General features: G+C 46.1%; 1 protein-coding gene across 1 annotated transcript in view; it reads left to right on the plus strand.

The window, feature by feature from the left end:
• Positions 1–26,034, plus strand: part of LOC119179634 (tudor domain-containing protein 3) — a 156,356-nt gene that overhangs the window by 13,767 nt on the left and 116,555 nt on the right. Inside the window, exons 8-10 of the mRNA XM_037430758.2 lie at positions 1,892–2,048; positions 9,762–9,884; positions 19,338–19,621. Coding sequence (XP_037286655.2) covers positions 1,892–2,048; positions 9,762–9,884; positions 19,338–19,621 — 564 coding nt within the window. The remainder of the gene's footprint in view (positions 1–1,891; positions 2,049–9,761; positions 9,885–19,337; positions 19,622–26,034) is intronic.

Raw genomic sequence — 26,034 nt, forward strand, 5'->3', positions numbered from 1 at the left:
ACCGTATATACTCGTGTAAGGGCCGCACTTTTTTTTCGAAAATTTTGCTAGGTGCGGCCCTTACACGAATCAGGCCGATTTAGTACAGGCAGTACAGGCCAAAGGTCTGTACTGTTTATGCAACAGTAGCAGAGTGCAAGAGTCACAAATGACATGCCAGAAATGTTTTTATTCGGATTCCATTTCGCTGTCCTCGTTCTCGGAGGAGCTCGCCTCGGCGTCCGCGTCTTCCCAGAGACGGTCATCTTCGGTGCCGTTCATGGAGTTCGAAATTCCCGTTACCTTGAAGCTTTTAGCAACTACTTCTACTGACATGGCACGCCACGCATTCAAAATCCATTCACACACCTGTTGGAGCGACGCCCGCTTCAGCCGTCCTGTAGGGGTCTTCTCGTGGACGCCTCCAGCCATCCATTCAGAGTAACATCGGCGAAATTCCACTTTGAATGGTCTGTTGACGCATACGTCGAGCGGCTGCAGCACACTCGTCAGGCCACCGGGAATGACGGCCAAGTCCGTACGAGTTGCGGCAACTCGGTTCTTGACGCGGTCGGTCAAGTGGCCCCTAAAGCTGTCCAAAACAAGGAGGGCTTTCCGTTGTAACAGCCCTCCAGGTCTGTTTGCCCAGACGGTCTTAATCCAGTCAACGACCAGTTCCTCGGACATCCAGCCCTTCTCTTGCGCACGTACGACGATTCCCTGAGGGAACTTCTCTTTTGGGAGAGTCTTCCTTTTAAATACGACGTACGGCGGAAGCCTCCTGCCGTCTGCCGTGATGCACAACATCACAGTGCACCTTTGGCGTTCTGCACCAGTCGTGCGCACAGACACACTTTTCGCACCTTTTAAATCCACTGTGGTGCTTTCCGGTGCATCGAACCACACAGGTGTCTGGTCCGCATTCCCAATTTGGGACAGGTCGTATTCATGCTCCCTCCTGAGAGCATTCACGAAGCGATGAAACTTAATGACGTGGTCTTCGTACTCGCGCGGCAGTTTTTGGCAAATCGTCGTTCGGCGCCGAATAGAAAGCTGGTTACGGTTCATAAACCGCGTAGCCCAGCCCCGACTTGCCTTGAATTGTGCCGGGGGTATTTCCATGTGGCGAGCGATGCTGAGGGCTTTGACGCGTATCATGTCAGTCGATACGGCGTAGCCGTCCCTTCGTGTGTCGACGACGTAGTTGACGAGCTCGCTTTCGAGTTGCGGGTACTTGCACTTTTTCCCGCGAAACGCCTTTCGGCTCCTGTTAGTAGCGGCGAGGGCATCTTTCTGATTCATCCAGTAACGCACGCGCTTCTCATCGACGTCGTACTTTCGTCCAGCTTCCCGCTTCCCGTGCTCCTCGGCATAGTCAATCACTTGCAGCTTAAATGCTGCAGTGAATGATCTCAGATGCCGGCCCATCGTCCGTCACGTGCGCTGGCTTCTGCAGGGTTCACTACAACCAACAAAGTGACACCGACGACACCGATCTGAAGTCGCGCTGCCAACGTATCGACACGATGCTAGGAACGATGCCAACAAAGAGGCCGCACAAGGCAAATATGGCGGCGCGCTGTCAACAGCGTGGTCGGCGCGTCGGCGGAAGTAGAATAAAAGCGGAAAAGCGTGCAGCGCCATCTGGCTGTAAATGAACTAACTACACTTTTCTGGCGGGACATTTTGAACTTTTGTTTTTTTTTTTTTCGAAATATCCGCTTTCAAAGTTGGGGTGCGGCCCTTACACGAGGGCGGCCCTTACACGAGTATATACGGTATGCAGTGTAAGCATAGCATATTGCAAACTTTGGGTCCAGTTTAGCTCAATGGAAATTACAAGTGTACTTGTTAAATAGGTATTAATTCCTGGCTCTGTCAAAGTCATACACAACATCCTTGCCATTTTCAGCAACCCCAAGATGGCGATATTGCTCAGTTGGTTGGCCTTGGATACTCTGTAGATGCTGCTGTGAGTGCCCTCAAAACTCACAACTGTGACATTGCTGCTGCCATGCAAGCGTTGGAGTTGTCAGACAGAAATCGGAGGGATCGGGCTAACCGACCAGGTATGTATGCGCATTTCTGTAGGTGTAATCGAAGGTGGGGGTACAGGCCTCCGACCCAATCTGCATTGCCCATGGTACCCTGGTCCATGCGCCGTTCACCTTGCAGAATAGTCGTGAAACACCTCTTGATCTCGCAGACTTTCATTCGGGCAATAACATTTGTACAGGCCTCGAACAAAACCCTACAAAACTGCAGTGAGCGGCACGGAAGAATGTGAAAAATGGATTACTTGTCAGGCTGTGAGATGCAATGCCTCTCTACGCCTTATAGCTTTCTGAAATCCATGCGACATAGAAGGCTGTAAAGTTGTCCAAGTTATAAATGTAGGTTTATTAACTCTAAGGTACAATGCATTATTGCAAAATGGCCGTGGCCTATAAGAAAGGGCTTTCACAAAACCAAACTACAGTAAACTACAGTGAAACCTCGTTAAACCGTAGTTGACCGGAGGTCGGAAAAAGTACGTACTAAACGGTAGTACTGCTTAACAGAAATAGCGTCAGGTCGCTCACTTATCTGCCAAAAAAAGAAACCTTCAGGGAGTGCGATGAAAGAACAAAAAAACATGCAGTAATTTATTAACTTCGCGTGACAAAGTCTGTAATCTTCATTTGACGTCACGGCGGCCTAGCAGCAACGACAGCGGCCTCAAACTCACTTATGCTGTGAGCCAGCTTTTCCGCCAGCCCCTTCTTCTCGGCAAATACCCGCATGGCGCTGACACAATGCGCAGCTTCGGCCACTGTCGGACCTGGATCACCCGTGTTGTCGCTTTCCATGTCGTCCTCATCACTATCATTTGGCGACACTTCGACAACCGAGGCAACAATGGCTTTGTCGGACATGTCCGGAGATGTCTGCACATCGCTGTCTGCGTCTCTGAATTTGGGGAAGGAAATGCCTTCCGTAACGCCCTGCCGCTCCAGCACTTCAGCTAGCAGAGTTTTGCAAGCGTCGTCTACGATGTCCGAAGTCTGGTCGATGGTGTCACTGGCGTCATCTGCGTCGCCCGCACGCACACTGAAGCCAGCACGCTTGAAGCAATTTCGAACTGTCGTTGCTTCAACCTGCCGCCACGAGTATTTGAGCAGGTGAATCGCGCCAATCAAGTCGATCGAGAATAATTTGCCACATTCAATGGCGAGAAGAAATATGTGCAGCAGATTCTTCTTTTAGAGCTGTTTTACAGCTCGAAGGATGCCTTGATCCAAGGGCTGGGCAATCGCTGTTGTGTTTGGTGGCAGAAACGCCAACTTCACAGCCGTCAGGTTGCCCAGGGCGACAAGCGTTGTTTAAAATAATAACTCTTCTGTTCTTAGCCGCAAAACGACGATCGATGAGGCGCATGTACTCCTCAAAGAGTTTTGCCGTCATCCATGCTTTGGTGTTGCTGCGATAGATGACCCCTGATGGCAACCGGGTGCCTTTGAAACATCTAGGCTCCGCCGACTTTCCGATCACGAGGAGTGGAGTTTTGTCGGTTCCAGTCATGTTTACGCAAAACGCCACTGATCTTCTGTCTTTTCCATGCTTGCCGCCGATGCAGGTCTCGCCTTTGAACGCGAGCGTTTTGTCTGGTAGCAGCTTAAAGAATAGCGCCGATTCATCCATATTAAAGATGTTATCAGGTGCGTAGTCTTCCAAGATATTCTTCAGCTGACCATTTTGCCACTGCTCCGTGCCATCCACCTCAGCAGCAGCAGCTTCTCCCGAAACAGTCCTCGTGGTAATGCCGTGCCTCGCCTTAAATCTGGCCAGCCAGCCATTGCTGCACACGAAGTTGTCATGGTTGAGCTGCGAGGCAAAAAACCAGGACCTTCTGCACGAGCACGGGTCTGCTGATAGGCAGATTTTTTGACCGTGCAGCTTTTAGCCACTTCACCGGTGCCTCCTCTACATCCGAAAACTCCGAACTGCGTAGCCGGCACCTTTCGCAGTTGCAGCAGCACTGCCGAGCAACTTCTCTTTGGAATTCCACACACCGTGGTTAACGGCAGGTCCTTTCCGCGTGCCAGCACCGATTATTTTGTGCCACTTTCAATAGCACGACTTATGTCCGATTTCTCCTGTATTTCCAGCACTCTATGCTTTTGTCCCAGCTTCAGCATGACGCAAATACGAAGCAGCACAAGCACACATACACAACACATGAAAAACGACGCGAGAGCTGTACGGCACAGATCAACCAGAGAACACCTATGCACGGCGCCAAAGGAACAAAGAAAGCAAAGCAAGTGCACACCGTGTTTGCGTGTTTGTGCAAAGCGCCGTCGCGTGGACAACGCCAGGAGCCTAGCCGGCCGAGTGCTTCTTGTTGCAGAAAAATCCAAGAGATGGCGCTCACCAACACAGCCGCCATCATCATCAACACAAACAAGCTAGGCGTGTTTTGATCTCTGGGGCTTGCTGTTCTGTCGGGACGCCCAGTGGGGGACGGCATGCCGCGGCGAGTGCACAACGAAAATTGGAAAAACTACTTATTAACCGATACATACGCGATAAGCTGGTACAGCTTATGCGGATACAAAATGCATTATGTTCAATGGCCGCCGAGTCGGGGATTTGACTTCACTACTTTTAAAACGACACTACTGTTTACGCGGGAACGTTTTAATGAGGTTTCACTGTACCATTAAAACGAACTCTCTTAAGACGAATTTTCGCTTAGAATGAACAACACAGGTATGTTTGCTTGCTTTCCCATAGACTCAATGCAAAAAAAAATCTGCTTAGACGAGCTGCATAACAGGCCTTTTCTGTTAAGACGAACTCTCGCAGCGACTGACAACAACGGAGAGTCTGCGCAACGAACATTATAGTCTTGGTGGGAGCATTCAGGCAAAACAAGAAAAAAAATGAAGAAAAAAAAGCTTCCTGGCACAAAGATTCAAAGCAAATTGAAAGCAAATTGCAACAAGGAAGGAGAAAGCGAGATAAGTGGAAAAGCAAGGTCAGTGCATAAAGCCGGTATCTCCCTCACTTTTACTCCTAGCCTGTAAGTGGAGAAAGCACTGACTTTATCATCTATCGGGTCTCATTGTGGCGAGAACGCCACCGCCAAGCTCTTGGAGTAAACGTACACAGCAGACGCGGTCGGTACGAACCAAACAACGACATACATTTATTTAACTAATTTAGAATGCCGATATCGTCCGCCGAATCGATACATAAGTCGTTATCAAACACGCTAGGACATCCGTACACAATATTACCATACATTCCGTGACAAACACAATAACACGACAAACACAATAACACACCCAAGGTGGCGTCGCCAACGCTTGACTTACCACGAGGGCCCCCGATGTGCAACCCGCGGTGCCACGCAACAGGGACCCACGCTAGAGACAATCGCTCACGGCAACCGCCGCACGCAGAATAGACTCGCTCAACTCTTGTCCGCCACCAAGGCTTGCCTTCCGCCAGGGGTCATTGCCGGCGCTACACGATGATGATGATAGTGGTGATCAACGTGTACACAACGCCACCTTTCGCGTGGCGGTTGTAACCCGAAATGCGGCTTTTGGAAGAGACACGTGCGCAACGCAGTGCAAACAACTTTACAGTGGGTGTCAGTACCCTCACACATTTTAGAAAGCAACAAAAAGCGTTCATCCTTTAATTTGTATTGTTCTCAGTTCCTCAACAAGAGTACAATGGGGAACAGAACACAAGATCTTGGATATATAGAGAAAATGCAAGGGATGGGGGTGAAAATAGCCAAATGAAAGTGATAACAAGAACAGAGATTGTGCATTATACACTCGAGCCAGCTTATAATGAATCTGAGCCTAACACGGCATCCATTCACTGTATCCCGAAGTTCTAGTAAATGAAACACAGCTTTAAAAAGGTATGAGTGAAAACACAAACTTTTTTTTTGCCCGAAAATGTCCGTGATGCACGTGTTTAGAGGGGCAGAAGCGATAAGGGTGGTCTCGAGTTCATTTCAAACGGCAGCGTGTTCGTTCGGCGAGGCCCGTGGCATAAGCTGCATGAGGCACTGGCTCCAAAGTTTCGTTGTTCTCGCAATCCGATTCTTCCAAATCGCTTTTGCCGCGTACTTCATTCACAATGCCTTAATCCATGCACATTTGCGCAGTGTTGGCATCATCATCGGCCATAATTAAACCATCAGACCTCCCAACCGCTCTCTCACGTCAGAGTCGACGGGGCGCTGCTACAAATCGCCGCCACAGTGGTTCTGTTCGGGAGCTTCAGGTTCGGCATCGGGCCCGACGTCGACGAGGTCGGCCTCACGAAAATGGTTTCGCGTGCCGCCCACGAAATATTCACCATCTCCACAGCTGAATACCGGGACGCCCGAAGCGGCAAGTTGGCTGCCAGGTGGTCAACAGCTATGAGCAAGCACTTCGCAACGTGGCACCTAATGCGCGGATTACGGGCAACTCCTAGCGGTCACACTTTCGACGTTTTGTTGAGCGGCAGAAAAAAGCGTGCAAGTCCCCCCCCCCCCCCCCCCCCCCCGTGTGCCATCCTGAACACACACTAACACCAAGAGCGAGCAAGTCGCGCACACGCGACACACATGCCAGAACGCGCGATCAGGGCCCGTTTCTTGTCGGGAAACCAAACTTCTGAATTCGAGTCAACGCGGCTGGCGTCGTGGAGCGGTGGAGATGGGCGAAGGGGTTGTGATCAAGAGAGGAAGGCTGAATTGCGAGAGAAGGGCAAGGAGTTGCGATCGAGAAAAGAGAGGAGAGGACACGGCGGGATGGTGACCTTGAAAACCAAAACACGCGGGAAAAAGGCAGGTCCGGTAGCTTGCTTGAAAGGTCCACGAAACGTGCCACTCGTGGGCACAAAAACTTGAGTGTGCCTGCGTGTGCAGAGGTCAAAGCACAGCCGCCTGGATCGGTGTGTGCGGTGGTGTTCAAAGAATCGGCGGCCCTGATCAAAATATTGTTTGTTGTGCTGGCGGGTTTGTGTGGCCTCACCGACTTTGATATTTCGCGATTCGTTCCGCGCAAATTAACAGGCATTTTAGTGCTTCCGCACGCGTGCAGAGGGCATGCTGAGCTGAGTGCGAAGTGAGCGAGAACAGGTCCTAAACACGAAACGAATCACGAATCATCAGAATCGGTATGGTAGTGCACGCGTGTGTGCTAGACGCAGACGATCGGATAGAATCGGTGGGGGACGATGTTGGCAAATGGTCTGGTCACTCCAGGCCGGCGACGCCAATGACAGTACCAGCGATCAAAAACAGGGTAGATGGTGGACCGGTCTTCGAAAGATCGGTAGCAGTGTAAAAACACGGGCCTCGTCTGGTGATGCAAGGGGCTCAAAGTAGCGGGGGGACAAAGGACGGAGGGGTGCGTAAGAAAAAGCGGTCGAGGAGCGAGGGAATTAGAGGGGCGTGGAGGCAGGGTCGGCGTTTAACAATAAGAATGTATGGGCACAGATGCCTGATCGGTGGTCAAAAGTGGTTTCCCGGGAAGTCGGCAGAGCGCCGACCCCGTTCACTGTAACCGATCGGCGGCGCTCGGAGACGTTCGTTGTAAGTGTGATTTTGTGCCATTAAACCAATGTATATTTTGACGGTCACGTGGGTATTGTTCGTTTTAAGCAAAAGTTCGTTTTAAGTGGGGAGGTTATAAGTGGGCTCGACTGTAATCACATGAAACAGAAACCACATATGCAGCGCTAGCACTCCCATCAAAAGAGTCCAAGGCACTGTCATCGCCATCACACAATGGCCCCTAAGTACATGCTGTCGTCAGTTAGCATTGTTTTGCATTATGGATGTGTGCGTCGTATCTGTTCCCAATGAAATGCAGGAAACTGTGATGCGCCATTTTCATTATTAAAAGTGCACAGCAATACGGTCATTTAGCAAAATAAATATAGCTGCATCGTGTTTTTTTTTTTTTTGGGGTGCACAAGGCTTGTGATCGGGAGTAGCGTTAACGGAGATCTTCAACTTCACGTCGTTCAGCAAATGGTTGAAAATAACAAATATCCAAACCTCTAAGAAAAGCTTCCAGACTTTCATAAGTTACTTGGCTTTGTCAAGCAACTTGACGTATATTGTATGCAGTGGAGACGTACAAGAGTGACAGCAAAGCCAGTAAAACAGCCTCTCAGAAGGTGAACAGCCACAACAATAAGTTTTCTATTATTTGAAGGAAATTAGTGCTTGTCTCTCTCTTCTTATCTTTTTCTAATCGTCAAAAAATGGCCGCTTTACAGTTTTATTGTTAAAATGTGATAGCAATTCATTCATAAACATACTTATTATGAAATCGTGAAATGAGTGCTCGTTAAATTAGTGTAAATATTATACTTGAAAGCATAGATATCATCAAGCTGAGCCAAATAAATGCTTTTTTTGTTCATTTTCTTCCCATTGTAAGTGTACTCGATTCAGTGTTCTCAAGCAACATATTAGGTGCACTTGGCATGTTAGCATTTGGCTTTTGGGAGTACTGCTGACGAGAAAAACTCCTGATAAGGCAAACATATAATTGCGGTTCTTCGAGTAAGAGAATCTTACTGTGTTGTGCATGGGATTATTGAGCTAGGATGGCGACCCTATGTTATTTCTGAATGAGCATGAGAAGCAACAGACGTTACATTGAATCTGACTCTTGTGTAGTTTGCAGAGTGGTCAAGTATGCGACACTGTCCTTTAAGGTACTAGGATGACGGCATTCAGTAGAGTGGCAAGCAAATGGGGGCGTTTATGATTTTATGCAATATCAAGAACATTGTCATGTAGTTTTGACACTGAACAGCCATACCATTAAAGATTGAACTTTCTTTCGTGAACTTCTTTGTAGGCTAGGTAAACATATACAGTCAGCTCTAACGGATTAGCAATTTGGATGATGCCAGAATCCTAGATACAAAACTGTATTGAGTTCACTAAACTGTAGTAAGTTCACTACAAACGAGGTAATCCTTAGCTGTCTCTTTGTGGCATTTTAAATATCGGTTCATGTGGTAGTGCATCCAGTAAAATTGACTTTTCTTGGCACTGGATGACCAGACCATAATTTCACCAAAATTTTGAAATGTTTAAAACAAATCTCAAGCTGCTTATAGCAATTTTTGTCTTGTCGCCCAACGTTGTATAATCATGTTTATGAAGGAAATAAACAAACAAATACTTAAGTAAGTTGACGATCAATGAAGTGGTGTGAAGCAGAATTATTGCTGCAGCAGGCGCTCTTGCAGCTCGACGCAACGCAAATTGGCATACTGCACTGTAACTGAATCTGTTCCTCTTCTCTATACTTCGTGCAGGACATGCGTGTTTTCATACTCTACAGGGTCAAAAACAGTCACGGAAATAACGTGTGGGCATTTGATGTAACCGCTTGCACGTCACCAATGCCAATCGCAACATGCGCCGGCTGCAGGAGCTAGACTTGACTGCAGCACCACTACTTCTCGTGACTGCCACGCAGACTGCGTGTCTGGCAGAGCTTGAAAACTGAGTTTATTCTAGTAACGTGTGTTTGAAAGGTTGACATTATAATTGTAAATGTGAAAATTGACTCACCATAGGAGGATAGCGCATGCTTTTTTACTTGACTTATTGGATGTTTTATGCTGTTTTAAATATATAGTACTTTGCAATCATAATTTGTACTTCAGGATCAGAACAATCAGCTTTTCTGTTTGTAATATTATTTGAATATGGTGGGAGTACTCGTTCCAAACTGTAGTTTGTCCATGTTTTGCAGAAACTGGACGAAAGCGACGAGAGCCAAGGGAACGTGATTCAGGTGATGAGAAGGCTCCATGTCGACCATCGGGGCCTAGCACCCTTTTCGATTACTTGCAAAACCAGATCTCTCTTCCCAAAGGTAAGGGCTTTTATGGGCATAATGTAAATGTGCTAGCTTAAACAGTGAACTTGGGCAGACCAGTGCTCTTGGATCACTTTTAGCAAAGTCAGTCAATTGTATGATTTTTATTTTTCACAGTGCATGCTTTTAAGGGCCAGTGAACTAGCTCCAACTTCTCTTTTTTATGTTTCACAAAGAAGAACGTAAAGTTGCTATGTAAAGTTACCCATGGACAACTTTAAATAGCACTGACTTTTTTCATTGGTTTTCTGTGCTACAAAATGGCACTTTGTTCCAACAGTGATGTAAATGTAAACTGTAAATGTATGGCTTTGGCCATACATTTACAGCATTTCATCATCCATCTGCTATGGTGACCTTAGTGTCACTCTGACATGAGCGACACGAGGAGGAAGCCTTGTTCGGTCGTTGCCTGCATGCCAATAAAATACTCACCAACATTGTGCTGGTATCAAAAGTTGGCTGTGTTGGTTAGACATTGGAGAGAACACAGCAAAAAAGAAGACGGCGACAAGGAAGAGTGATGCGCACACATTGCTGTGTGTGCGTCACCTTTCTTTGTACCTGCCTTCTTTTGCACTCTGTTCTTTCGGACATCGGGTTACATTGCCAAAGGGGACATGGTTATAACGGGCTACATGCACTCCTTTTTTGTCCTTGAGGACGTTGGGAAGGCCGAGCACAAAAAAGTAGCCAGCCGAAGTGGGTCGTTTTATGCCTTGCAACTTCGTTATTACCACTCTTATTCACAATCTTGCGGCAACATGTTTAGATTTTACAATTGCCCAGTTATCACTTTTTCTCACATTTTGAAGTGCAGGTTTTTATTTACTGGCCCTTGTTATGAATGGGGGTTTGTGTGTCATTGTGGGGGGTGGCGGGGGGGGGGGGGGGGCTGGCCAGCCATGTACTGAGGAACAGACTTTTCGTCTAGAAGCAGAGCAGGAGGCAAATGTTTAGAAAACAGTGACAGCATTTATCATAGGTATAGCAGGTTATAGCAGTATAGAGTCTGCCAGCACGAGCAAATCGGTTGGAGTGACTCCTCTAACAACAGCCAACATGGTCTTCAGTGAGGTATGCCAATTAGGTCATGTGGGCATGTCCAGGCATGTGGGTCCTTGACTGATCGCAGGCATTGACTGACGCTGCTTAGCCAACGTGTTGCCCAAACGCTGGTGTTTGATTGTTCGCAAATGTTTTACTGAAAGGGTTGGGTGCAGGAGCTCCGTGCAACAGCACCCCAGCTGCATGGCGATGCATCCAGAGTTCGAGCTATCAAACGGAGCTCGGATGATGGGACGCTAGTTGTCAAGTGTGGCCTTTCCGCTCTTTTAGGTCAGCAACAGTTCACTGGAATGAAGGATTCAAACACAAAAACAGATCTTTTCTGCCAAAGCAAGGAACCTCCACATGCTAATCAAAGTACCAGACCAGCAAAAAAGAAAACATTTCCCTGAGATTACGCCAAGCTAATAACAGGACATCGTAAGCAACGTATCTCAGGAGGAATACTAAAGTTCGGACGTACGTTTAGCTGTGTCAGTGCGTGACGCCACTAAAAATCAATCAGAATTGTTTTGCGAGCTATTCTCAATTGATGCAGGGGCAGACTAGGGATGACCAAAGCTGCTGAGGATAACTCAATTTTGCTGCGGAAACTACAACTAGGCTCTCAAGTGCTTCTAAGCCATGTGCCTTGGCGCCAGGTGCAAGCGTTCTGATCATCTGCCAAAATTAGCTTTTGGCTAAACTCTTTTCCTCAATGCACTCGGCAGATGAGCATCACAACAAAAAATGACAGACTATTCCTAAATAAATAAAATCTAAAACTTAAAATTGAACTTGTGCATGTGACACAAAACAAATATAAAAGGCCTAAGGGGGATGCGGCCTTCGAAAACTGAAAAAATGTCAAAAATGTCCATTTTTAGGAAAGAGTATACCGTAATTACTCGAATCTAACGCGCACCTTTTTTCCGGTTTAGCGAGTTCATAAATCGCATGCGCGTTAGTATCGAGCACGAACAAAAAAATTTTGGTCAATCTATTGCCATCGGCAAATCCAAAATGGCCACCCCCTACGTGCGTCGGCATGGCGCGTCGGCTATTTCTGCCTATGTGTTTCCCATGTACGGCACTTCGTACGTGTGCTGAGGAGTTCGTCATCTAGTAGTGCATTAGCATCGACGGCGGGGAAGGGCCGACTCCAAAAACTCGAGTGCTCCACGATGCCGCTTTTAAAAGGGAAGTCATTGCGTGTGCAGAAATGGACGGAAATCGGGCCGCATCGCGGTCGTTCGGAGTTCCCGAAACGTGCGTGTGGGACTGGTGGAAACAAAAGCAAAAGATTGTCGACAGCAAAGCTTCATGCAAAGGCTTCAGTGGACCACAGCAGGGTCGGTTTCCGCAAATTAAAGAGCTGCTCGGCAAGTATGTGCTTGAGCAGCGAGGGGCACGGTAGCCCGTGACGACAGAACTGCTCCAAGTGTGGGCTATGCAATTAGCCTTAGAAAAAGGTCTAATGCGGAGCCAGTTTAAAGCGAGCAGGTGCTGGCTAACTAACTTTATGAAGAGGAAAGGCTTTTCCCTCCGAAGGGCAACATGCATATGCGAAAAGTTTTGCGGAGGAGTACGATGAAAAGCTTCACAGTTTTCAGAGGTTCGTCCTAAACTTGCGGCGCAACAATGGCTACCTGCTTGGGCAAATCGGGAATGCCGATCAGACGCCTCTTTATTTCAACATGCCTGGCACCACAACCGTCGAGAAGAAGGGGGTGAAGCAAGTTCGAGTGCTGACATCGGTCCACGGTAAAACTACAGTGACGGCAATGCTCTGTTACACGTCAGACGGGCACAAGCTTCGCCCGTACCTCATATTTATATGGAAGACGCTCCCGAAAGGAGTCGTTTTTTCGAGTGGTGTGATCATGCGGGCCAGCGAGAAAAATGGGTGCGCGTTGCAATCGATGTCTTACATTTTTTTTTTTTCGCGGTGGAAATCGGGTGCGCGTTGCAATCGAGGGCGCGGTAGAATCGAGTAAATACGGTATTTGGTCAGTATTATCTATAAACTACATCCTCTGTAAATATCAGCACCGAATTCAAGCTAAAAGTACCTCAAATAAACTGTTTAGCTAGCCAAGGCAGCACCTGAGAAGCACGCGATTGTCAAAAATACCCGAACTTCGCAGGTACGCCGTTTCTCTCCCTCTCAACTGAGCGCCGCCATCTTGGTCATGTTTTGTTCGCGTTCTCTTGCTCTTCTTTTTCCCCGCTATCAGCAGCAACAACAAGGGCATCATTGCGGCTTAACTGGCTTGCAATTGGGTAGCGCGCGGGGTACTCGAGTTTCCCGCTTTTCAAACGCAGAGCCACAATTGGATAGAGTGCGCGCTTCTTTGAGGCGAGGGGAAACGAGTGGTTGCTATTAGTTAATGCGTGCACTCACGCCCTCATCTCCCGCGCATGGTGCAGCCGCCACCCGGCCCCCGCCCGACTCGTTGTCTACTCCAACTACTTTCTTGCAAACATTTTCTGTGTGTCGAATAAATAGTAAACGTCGCGCCGAATGAACAACCACACAGAGAAAGAAACCCACATAGACGCCTGTGAGGCCGCCGGACAGCAAGCAGTTTTGCAGGTCCCAGGCATGTCCATCGCCCGATGTCGTGACCGCATTTCTGGCCAAAGGCGAAGACAACGTCCAAAAGAAAGCCAGCCGCGGGTTACATCACTCCCGCTGCGCACACTCAAAACACTGGATGGAACAATGCAATAGGGCAAAGAGAAGGGAGCTTTGGGCTGCTCACCCATATGGTACAATGGTCAGTACTGCTAGCAAATACATCGGAGGTGGCCGAGACGCCCAGAAAATATAAAATAATGGTCACTTTTTCTAACTTGTGCATCGCAAGATAAAAAAAAATGAGGGAAGCAGAGTGCAACACCTCAACGCCACGGTCCACCTAGTTGTGCCACGTGTGACAGGCGGCTGCGCAGAGCTTTAGGCCTAATGAGTCGCTCGACAACAACCGGCATCCACTCAGCACTCAGCCTAGGTGCAGAAGAGGCAGCCGCAAGGAGACATCCTCTCTGTAAGGTGGCCCTACTCGCTCGCTGCACATAGCAGCTTACCGAGCGATCAGCGCCCACCATTCCGGGTGGTGTCACGACGCCTCGGCGGCTAGCCACAAGACAAGACAGCAACGACGCCCAACTCCTTGAGTCCAGAGAGATAGAAGAAGAAGCTATTGACAGAAAATCGAACCACCCACGAGGCTTCCATACTCACTCGCTTCAGGCTTGGCCTACAATCTAAGCTCTAAGCTTTGCTCACCCCACAATGCAGACCGCATGGCTCTTGTCCCAACTGAACAACGTTCTTTGAAGTCAACCACAAAAAAAACAACGAAAAACCCACACTTACGAGCAGGGAAAAAGAAGAAAAGCTACATGTCGACAAGTTCAAACATGTCACAAAAACCGATTTTCTCGCTCTCAACAAAGCACACTGCCGACGCTAGCAATAGAAGTACCCTTAGGCCTACTCTACCCAGGCTCAAACAAAAGCTTATTGTACCGAACTGCGAAAACTGTCATTCGATGCTCCAAGAGCTCCACGTTGGGCAGCCAGTGTGTGTTCTCGAAGTAGAGAGATCCGAGCTCTTAGAGTGAACGGACACAGCAGATAATTGGAAGGAACCAAACAACGCACATTTATTTAACTACTTTTAGATTGACGATATCGTCAGCCGAATTAATATACATAAATTGTTATCCACACGCTAAAACAACCTTACACAGTATTACTCAACACTCAACAACATAACAAACACAAGAACACACACAAGACGGCTTCGCCAACGCTTGACTCACCACGAGGGCCCATGGCAGACGGCCCACGGTGCCGTCTACCGCAGACCCACCACTAGAGACAACCGTTCGCGTCAACTGCCACCCGCCAAAGAGACTCACTCATCTTTTCCATGCCACCACCAAGGCTTGCCGCCAGGCGTCACCGCGGATGCCACTGTTCTAACCATGATGATGGTGATAGTGGTGACACACTCGCGAGCACAATGCCACCTACCGCCCGATAGTTGGGACCCCTGAATGCAGCCTTTGCGCGTGACAAATGCTCCGCGAGGTGCAAACAACTTTACAGGGGGTGTTGGCACCCCCACACACTCATTAATTTTCCATCGCCATCTCGCTCCTCGTGATGATTTTCTAGAAAATTTACTGTTACTTTAAAACTAATGGTTCAAAATGGGTAAAACTCAAACAAAAGCTCAGAACTCTCTCCTGACATCTACCTGTGCTAGAGAGGTCTGGCACAATGGGCAGTAAACGTTGCGCACTCACCCAACCAATGTAGCTGATGATGGTTCAACTGGTGCTTGTTGTTGAGCGGTGTCATGGGCGTCCTCTCTTTTTGGGTCTGCAGGGATCTGATCCAATTTGCCAAGCGTTAAATCGGAGTAGAGTATTCAAGTGTACCAGAGCAGTCGTCCTCAAGATTGCACGGTTCGGATCCGGCTTTCCAACCGTAGGGTAGTGTGTCCCCGTGCTGCCATTTACTGGTAAAATGGCGGTTCATGTGTGTTTGTGAGCCGGGAAGCTGGTGAGTGGATTTAACTGAATATCCGACTTTTTGTCCAGAAGAGCAGAAGGTAAATGTTTTGAAACACTAACAACGTTTATCACACGTATAGCAGGTTATAGCTGTACAGATCCGGGGAGCACTACCAAGTAGGCTGGGGTGACTCCTCTAACAACGAAATGGCTCGGTCTTACTAAATGAGGGATGCTGGTGAAGTGACATGTGAATTTCCGGGCAGATGGGTTCTTTACTGATCGCAAGTGTCAACTGATCCTGCTCAGCCTGCCTGTTGCCCGATCAATGGTGTTTGACCGGGGGGTGATTGAAGTGACCCAGGATGGCAGTGGAGGCACAAGCGGTCGCTGGAGCCTGTCGTCAAGCTGCAAACTAGTTTCGTGGACGAGGCAGGGTGAGGGAGTAACCAGTTGAGCAGCTTGGCTATGGCCACACAAGACTGATCAGAGGAGGTTCAGTATTTATGCGTGCTATTGCTGCACGTAGGAGCTGGCTAGTCACCACTTTTATTTTACGTTATTTTCCTGTCCGGGTGACGGAGAGCTTGAGGAGGGGGGGGGGGGGGGGTAGGAGCTTTGGCACAACAGTGCTATTAGGAATTGGGTTTGAGCGTTGTTGTAAGTGAAAGGCTGGGGCAAGTTATTCTACTTTTCTTCCAAAAGCAGAGCAGGAGGTGAACGTTTTGAAAACAGTAACAACGTTTATCGTAGGTATAGCAGATGTAGTAGGCTATAGCAGAGCAGAGTCTGCCAGCACAACTAAGTCGGCTGGGGTGGCTCTTCTAACAGACCGGCACGGTCATAAATGAAGTATGCTGGTGAAGTGAAGTGTGTATCTCTAGACAGATGAGTCCACAACCGATTGCAAGTATTGACAGATCTTGGTCAGCCCACAAGCTGAACAACGCTGGTGTTCAATCGGTTGCAGGTGTTTGATCTAGGGGGAGAAGGGAGGCAGGAGCTCTGGCGCAATATACTAGCAGTTGCCTAATTTTGGGTCACTTTGAGTTTACCTGTGTGTTGAGGAAAACAGTTAATGCACGAGCTACTATCACAAAAATAATACAGTTAATTAACATAAAATATCCTGTTAGCATCTTCTCCTTAGTCACATTCTGATTCTTTGCTATCGCTATCAAATGGTCTCAGTCTACCGTAGACTCTGAGTAAACGAAACCTGAAGGGACCGGGCAAATATGTTCCATTCAACAGGAGTTCAATGGAACTCCTGGCAGAGGCTCGCCACTACTATCGCGCATGTCTCGGTAGTGCTCGCAATCGAGAAGCTTGAGAGGCAAAGGCAGTGGTGGCATAGCAAACATTAGTTTATCTTATGAAACAAACATCACACAAAAATTTACACAACTGAAACTCGTGTAAAGAGCCGTAATGTGCACACAGTCATAGGCCGGCAAAAAATTTGGAGCTTACAAAGACTCACTCATGATACTATACATTTTGCTCCTAGGACTCTCCTGTACACGCACTTGCCAAAATTTTTCTCATCAGGACTCTCTCACACTCAGACTCACTAAGATATTTTTTCAGCTGAACTCACTCGTTTTGAAACTCACTCATGACCTTACTTACTCGAACTCACCCAGAATCACACTCGCGGCTCGTTCTGAGTCAGAGTCAGCTCATGAGTCTGTTTACGTGCATACATTTATACCCGTGTCACACGGGCAGAGAAAATGGCATTTACCTCCTAATGCCTTCAGATTGAATGTCGTTCGCGCAGTGCCACACAGATGAACGTAAATGGCATTTGCCCAAATGTCATTCGTCGCCTAATGCCATCGTCAGAACTCATTAGACTGAGAAATGCCTACTCTTGACGGCACAGCTGACGAAATAATTGTATAAAACGACATTTGATTCATTTGAAAGGAAACTTTTCGCGTATTTTATTTTCACTAATCACTTAAAGAAGTGCTTAAAAACTTATCTTCAGCTGGTAGACGCTGTAAAGTAAATGCGACAGGTGCCATTTTCTTTTTATGCTGCGGGTCTGACTAGCTTTGGCTTAAGTTGCTACGTGGTCGGTTGCAACGTCGTGAAACAAAGTAACGAACGAAATCTAACTGCAGCGTAACATGCTTATTTATACATTTCTTTCTGATGTGTATGAAGCTTGTAAACGCTTGTTTATTTCTTTATTGCTCTTCATTCGATGCTCGCGAGGAAGGTGCTGAGATCGACATCATCAAGTCAAATGTCATTCGCTTTGGATGTGTAGCAGCGCCGCCGAAAACCGAAAAAAAATGTCATTTGGGAACTGAATGCCATCGCTACCGAACGTCGTTTCTTATGCCCTTATGGCACGGGTATTAATTTTTTAGACCAAATTTCCACTGCTTCTCTAACAGCAATATCTCGCATTATCAATGCTCTGTTAGGCATCTCTTGATCTTGTATATATTTAAATACGAGTTATGAGTGGTCGCAATCTTGTAGAGGCAGTTTTATTGAAAGAGAATAACCACGAGATATTTTATCAAGAATTCAGGGAAAACGCTTGCTAGGGGAGGTCAAGGCACATCGCCCGTTCATGACTCACATCCCCCAGTCAATAAATATTGAGTAGGCGTATGATGCTAGCCCGTTAAAGTGTGTGTGAGTAGACGAGAGTATGAATGCGAGCTGACGTAGGGCTGATAATAAGGCTGAAGTTGAGTAGTTCTCGCCATACCTCTGCATAATAAATGTAAAGTTCACACAGGCTCATTCATGAAAAGTATTTTGTTTGTAGGACTCACTCGAACTCGCACTCACTAGTTTTTATCTCAGCCAGACTCACCCCGACTCAAATTCGTGAGAGTATTGCTCACCTGGAAGTAACTACTACTGTCGCCTCGATCTGAGTCGGAGTGAGTCGACTGATCAGCAAGTTTGCCACCCTATGCACACAGTATATGCCACTTATTCTAATGTACTAAAAATGAACTGTATATACCACTTCATGCATTAGGTGCAGTCCTTAACTGCTTCAGTAATCTCACCACTTAGGCCTCACAATCTTGTCCATAACCAAGCGTTCTTACATATTAGTTTGATTTGGCACCAAATTGTCAGTGTGTGGGGGACATCAACATAGATTTGAAATGCTACATTACCGTCTTCCAAGTGTGATAAACAAATGGAACAATGCATAATGTTGGCATATTGTCTAAAACTTGGATGTGCTGATTGTGTCCATGAATGTTGGCTGATTTCGGTAATGGTTACTTAGTTTTATTCGTTCATACATTGCTTTGTTATGAGTAGTCGTGTTTGTATTTCAGAATTGCTATTTTATTATGTGATGTTATGGGGCACATGCATGTTCCCTTTGTATTGTCACTTTTTGCCGCCTGGAATATTTTGTAATTTTGCAACTTTGTTTTTTTTTTCTGGGTAAGGGGCTAGTCAAGCTGTGACATGCAGCTTTTTTTCCTTTTGCACAAAATCACGTATATAATGTGTTTTTCGCGTGTGTGTCACGTGGTAAATTCAAACATCAAAGGGTTATGCAAAAGAGTCTAAAGCTTTTCTAATGAAATGCATTTTATGGCAGCTACTTATCGCATTGTACATCAGCCCGCATCTAGCCGGTGGGCACTAAAGTGTCGGAAGTTTGAAAAAGTTTTTGAAAGATCGTTACTTTGGAAGATGGCAGTCAGCGGCAGTCCGAAGACTCCGTTTTTAAACAAATATGTGCGTTTGGAAACACAGTGGCACAGTGTGACTGTTTTCTTGCATCATCATGTCTGTGCAACTTGCGTGCTTCCTGGGCAATTGTTGCATATCTTCTAATCACATTTAAGCATTCTGTCTTGCATCTCTTGCCAGTGCCTGATGTAGAAGATTCCCATCTGGGTGATCGAACTTCCGAGGCTCATTCTGCGCACGACCACTCTAACCGGGGAGGCCACAGCAGTTCAAAGGGCCGCATGAATGGACCATCTAGCAACAGTAGCCGCTTTTCTCAGCAGCAGCAGCATCAGCCTTCCCAGCGGTATCGAGGACACAAGGAATCATCCAGAGGGGATGGCGATCACTCGTACCAGAACAATCTGCATGATGGTCCTTCTGGCTTCTATTCCAACAACGCGGGCCCTTATAACAGGCACAGGGTACGTGCCCATGCTTTTGTATTTCTTTTCACTTGCAAGAAGAGATAATGTCTGTTTGTACAGGCCATTTAGTCACTGGGTGCCTAAGCGGTGACAAAGACATCTGATGCATTATTCTTGAACAAACAGCGATCAGAAGAAGCCAGAAGTTATTTTGCAGTAAATGCTTAAAACTCGGAACAGAAGAATTGCTTCCGTTGTATGTCTGGAGCTTTCAAAGCGAACCCTACTGCCTGCAGGTAGTCAAGTACATTGGTGTCTTATAAAATTCATGTTCAGGTGATTAATTTGGGCTATATTTGATTCTCTTTCAACTTATAAAAAGTTGTGCCATTTAACTTACCATGGCAGACTGCACGCTGATGAACCACGGCAGAAATATAACGGCTTACGATCTTTCTGGTAACAAGCATCACGATTTAGGCCTCTGTTGGTGGAGTCAGCAACTGTCTTTCCAGTTAATGGGTGTATTAAGGAGTACTGACACTGTTTTTCGAAAGGGAGGTTATTCTTCTGTACAAATCTTCTGTATGCAGAGATTTATTTATTTATTTATTTATTTTTATTTATTTATTTAGGTACCCTAAGGGCCCAAATGGGCATTACATAGGGGGGGATTGGGTTGAAAGCCGACACAACGTACAATATTGTAAAAAGAAAGAATCAACACAACAAAAGTGACATTACAATATCATAAAGGCAGCAAAAGTACACAATTGCAAAGTACAGCGTGAAACATATAAAAAAAGTGTAAAAGTGACAGAAAATCTGGTATTTGGAAGGCAGGAACACAAATTTACAGCCTAGAAAAGATGAGCATGATGAAGACAAGTTACAGGGTATTTTGAGTAGCTAGAAAAGCGAGGAGTGCGGTTTGAAAAGAAGAGGTGTCTGTTTGGTCCACTAGGCTACTAGGTAAAGAATTCAATTCATTGATTGCCAGAACAAGGGGTGAGTTCTGATACTTGTTTGTTCGGGCAAAAATTGGGCCAACTTTGTGAGCGTGGTCAGCGCGTGCGGACGTATAGGGTGCCGGGAGTATAAATTTGCGAGCGAATGGTGTTGGATGATGGTACAGGGTGTGAAAAAAAGTTAATCTTGACAACTGCCTGCGTTGGGTGAGAGGGGGGAGATTAAGTTCGTCCTTCAAGGCAGATACACTCTGGTATCTTGAGTACGATGACAGAATGAAGCGCGCGGCCTTGTTCTGTACGGATTCAAGCATGTTAGTCAGACACATCTGATGTGGATGCCAGATGATTTGTGCGTATTCTAGTGAAGAGCGGATAAGAGCATTATACGCGTGAAGTCGTGTCTCTGAATTAGCTAAATAAAGGTGACGCTTGAGCAGGCCGAGCTTTTTACACGCCTTCGATGTGATTTTTTCTATATGGGGGGACCAGCTTAAATCGGAGGTGAATGTAACTCCCAGATATTTGAAAGATGAAACTGTTTCTATTTTGGCATTATCTATTAAGTAATTATAAGTTTCGGATCTTGTCGTAGAAGAAAATTGCACATGCTTAGTTTTTTCTACGTTTATTTTCATCAGCCATTTTTCGCACCATTCAGTTAGAGTAAATAAATCATGCTGGAGTGTAGAAACATCATCGGAAGTTACTATTTCTCTATATATCACACAGTCGTCGGCAAAGAGACGAATTGACGAGGAAATGTTACATGCGAGGTCGTTTATATAAATCAGAAACAGTAATGGGCCAAGTACTGACCCCTGGGGGACTCCTGATGAGACACCCACTGGGTCAGAAACGTGGTCATTTAATTTTACAGATTGCAAACGGTCTGTTAAAAAACTACGAATCCAGTGGGTTGTTTTGTCATCCAGATTAAGGTTACAAATTTTAGCCATTAGACGCTGATGTGGAACCCGATCGAACGCCTTCGACAAATCGACAAAAATTGCATCGGTACAAAGCAACCTGTGCTGCGAAACGTGGAGGTCAGTGACCAGCTCAAAAAGTTGTGTCTGACATGAGAAATGTTTCCTAAATCCGTGTTGATTGCTAATGAAGAAGTTATTCTGATTAAGGTGGGTTAGAATATGCGTGAAAAAAAATATGTTCCAGCAACTTGCAGCTGATTGAAGTAAGTGAAATAGGCCTATAGTTAAGGGGATCAGACCGGTCGCCAGATTTGAAAAATGGTAGGGTATGGGCAAATTTCCAATCGTCCGGCAAGCAACCTGAATCTAGGGATTGCTGAAATAACAACGAAAGCAGGTAAGCTGAGTAAGGAGAAGTTATTTTCAAGAGCTTTGCTGTTATACCGTCAGGCCCGGGGTTAGTCTTGGAAGCTAGGTGGTCGATAGCGCATGCCATGCCATGGGCTGTAATTACAATGGGCGTATAACTGGAATCTATGTTTGGTTGCGGCGGATCAAAAGAGTCATTTAAAGGTAGCTCGGTAGTGAAAACTTTGGCAAAGGCTTTGTTAAAATGTTCGGCACATTCTTGCAAGGATAACTTATCCCCGGTTGCATTGGTTAGGACGGGTACCGTGTTTTTGTTCTTGGGGTTTATAATACTCCAGAATTTGCTTGGGTCGGTTTTCATAATACTTGGGAGCGTAATATTAAAATACTTATGTTTTGCCTCACGTATTGTCTGTTCAGTTAAAGTAGAAATCTGTTTGTAGTTCTGCCAGTCATCAGGATCGTTGGTTCGAGTTGACTTTCTGTAGGCCCTTTTTTTCCTGTTTAAAAGCCGTTTGACGTCACGGGTAAACCATGGGTCGTTCGTCCTAGAGCTTATTACCGTTTTTGGAATACAAGATGCCTGAATTTCTTTGAGCTTGTCGCGAAATAGACACCAGTTTTCATTCATTGTACGATCCTGCAACCCAGTTTCAAGATTAACAGTTAAGGTTTCCAGCATATCGTTCATTTTTTGTAAGTCAGCGCGTCCGTAGTTGAAGATTTGTTTTTCTGTTTTAGTTTTGATAGCGCTTGCCACTGATATTGTGCAGTGTATGACCTTGTGGTCACTTATTTCATCAATGACGTGTGTGTTAGTAATTTCGGGTTGATTTGTGAGAATGAGGTCAAGCAAATGTGCGCTCGGCATTGGTTCGCATACTATTTGCGTAAGTTGGTGGTAATCAATACATTGAATGAAGCTAAGGCATTCGATGCGATTATTTTGCGCAGTGACGGAGTTTGTTGGCCAGTAGATACCCGGGTAGTTAAAATCACCACCTATAACTAACAAACTACTTGGAAATTCGTGCAAGATGGTGCCAATCGTATCCTTTAAACTGTCGACGAAATCTGCGGGACCATCGGGGGGACGGTAACAAGCGCCTAAGACGCAAGGTGTATGGCCAATGTGAACGCTGACCCAGATAATTTCTAATGGTGAATCGATATCTATTTGTGATGGGCGATATTCTTCTTTAACTGCGATCGCTACGCCGCCCCCGCGAGAGCCGCACCTGTCCTTGCCAAAAATTTCGAAGTTTGAAGGAAGGGTAAGATGTTTATTTGATATTTCGTCGGAAAGCCATGTTTCTGTGCCGATAATGATATCGGCTGAACATGTGTGCATAATAGCTTTAAGGGTGTCAAGCTTTGGAAATATACTGCGGAAGTTTGCTAGGAGTAAGGAAACTGGGGCTATTGTTTGGAAGCTACGTGAGCGACTAACAGTGTGTCACCTAGAGGAGGGCTGATTTTTTGCAGAAACCTGGACTACTTGGTTTATGGATGAATCATAGCGGTAAATGCCGCGTTCCGTGTGAAGCTTGTTAAAGCGCACATAGTATTTTTCTCCGTCAGTTCTATTTGCCTTTCCGAATTCACGCAGTTTCATTCTAGTGAACTGAACCTTCTGGGAAAAATCTTCCTCAAGCCATACTTTGGGTGATTCGAGGTTTTTCAGTTTATGACCAAGGCTGAGAGCCTCTATTTTTGATTTAAAGTTCAGAAATTTTACAATGAGTGGCCTATGAAAGTTAGGTCGACTGCGACCAACACGGTGAGCCCGTTCAATGTCGCCAGCGTCATGCCGGAGATGCTTAGAAAAAAATTCCCTTACAATACGTTCCGATTTCACGTAGTCCTCATGTTCGACTTCATCAAGACCCTTAATTATAAGATTGTTTCTGCGCATGCGGTTATTCATGTCATCCACGAGATCTACGAGCTCTTCATTGGCCTTGTTAATGTGAACTTTCACTTCTTTAACGGAATCAGCGGCGGCATCGATGTTAACCTTACAATCAAACACATTTTTCATACTTCGTTCGATAGCGCGAACACGAGTGTCGATGCTTGTGATATGCTGTTTGATTTCTGCCAGAGCCGTTTTGGTTTCTTCATGACACTCCTTGACAAGTGCGAGCACATCTTCGATTTTGGGTCCTGGATTTGCTTCGACATCTCCAGCTGATAGCAGCAGGAGCGCAAGGCACATAGACAGTAGCAGTGAAGAAGGTTTAGGGCAAAGTACCCGGGTTAAACCAAACGCTGCAAAGAAACAATCGACACGACGGCACCCGTGTGCTCGGCTGGGAAAGAAGGTACCGAAGCGTGCACGGTACGTACAAACGTCGACACCCATGGCACAATTGTAACAACACACGTGGTGGGATTTACGGCCTCATAAAGTTGTGGTAGCTGCAATTACGGTGAGTGTGAACAAAAGTTTTCAAAAGTTTCCAAAAGGCACGTGTTAACAGTATGCCACTCGTGGCCGCGAATCCCGGAGCTGAGCAGCTTCCCAGCGTTTAAGTATGGTCCCGGTGGCGCTGTTGCTTGTGACGTCACAGGAGGGCGTTTCTTCTTTTTGTCATGCTGGTCGGGGCCAGATAGTAGTGGATTGTTGACAGCTTGGTTGATGAGTAACGGCCAGGTGGCTTGGGGCTGGTTGCCCGAGGCAAGCCTCGCTTTCCTATGACAGAAGAAGGCACGTGTATGCCACTCGTGGCCGCAAATAGTATGGCCGCAAATAGTATGGCGCAAACAGTATGCCACTCGTGGCCGCAAAGAGATGGCAAATGCTGACAAGATATTTTATTTTGATATTAAAATCAAATTTTTCATGGCGTACCTACCAACATTGACACTAGCTTGATGCCAGGCTACAGTTGTAATTCTGTTGACTTCACCCAGCAGTATGGCTAGTTGTGATGATGTCAGATGCCAAACCTTTCAAAATGGCTGCTTGTGTGGCATCAATGGAGCCATGAGAAGGAGTAGCCATGGAAACGTCGTGGTAACTTATATCATAAAAAGTGCGTGCTGTGCTTTGACGTCAGGTACAGTAGAAACTGAAGCTATCTTTTAAAACTCTGTAATTAGTACTTTTTCAGGGTGCACTTACACTTAGTAGCACATCTTTCAAGCTTTTGAGGGCGTGGCCTTTCATTTGACACAAAGAAGCGACAACTGAAATTTTTTGTGTCGGTACTTTTTAAAGTATTCTGTTTCGTACTGTAGTGGCAAGATTTTTGTGAAGTTGGTTCATAAGAATGCTTTAGAGTTGATTCACAAGATTGCTTGTGTATTGATGTACTAAAATGGTTTATTTTGATGACTCGAAATGCTTTAAAAACTTGTTTGGAGCACAGAAATGGTCACTGTAAACCTTGATGGGCAAATAGTAATGTTTATATTTACTGCATTTGAAACTTGGTCTAACAAAACCAATTTTATGAAGTTCCCACTCTAACGACAAAATTATCATATCCTGGCAGGTAACTATTGGTTTTGATGCTGGAGTTAATCCGAATGAACTAACTTGGCCACCAAACCTGATTTAATTAAATTTTTTTCTAAAAAAAAACTCGGTAAGAAAACAATCGTTCCTTTCTAATTTTGTCAAATGGGTTTTTCTTCGAGCATCCACTATAGCAAAACCCTGTTGATTCAGACTTCATGGAATGTCTGAATTAACTGAAGGTTTGAGTTATCGTGAGTACAATCAAAATACTTGAAAAATTTTTCCAATGCTGTCAGACTTTTATTTTCTTAAAGAAGTTTGTGATCACTGTTTGCTCCGCAGAGGCAATGTGCGAGGAAATCACAATTTCGCAAAGTTCCTGCAGGTGGCTTAGTTCATGCATACTGTCTGAGGAAGCCATGCAGATCTCCTCTAAAACTGCCAATGCATGCTTCGGCTCCATCCATGTTGCCTCCATCTATGTGTGGCGTGGACATTCGTCTGCATTGCTTGGGTCCTCATCAGCTGATTTCCCTTCACCATCTAAGACTTTGGCAATGATATCGCTGTCTGTTACTTTACCAGCAACAGCAACATCATTGTCTATTGCGAAGTAGTCACCAAAGGGCACATCAGCTGGCATGATGTTTACATAGCACCCGTCTTGGTGTTCACCGTTTTCAACATTAGCCATCATGCCCGGGTCAGCAGTGCTGTGCACGAAGTCGCTATGTC

The sequence above is a fragment of the Rhipicephalus microplus genome, chromosome 2 (genome assembly GCF_043290135.1).
Source record: "Rhipicephalus microplus isolate Deutch F79 chromosome 2, USDA_Rmic, whole genome shotgun sequence".
NCBI classification, from domain to species: Eukaryota; Metazoa; Arthropoda; class Arachnida; order Ixodida; family Ixodidae; genus Rhipicephalus; species Rhipicephalus microplus.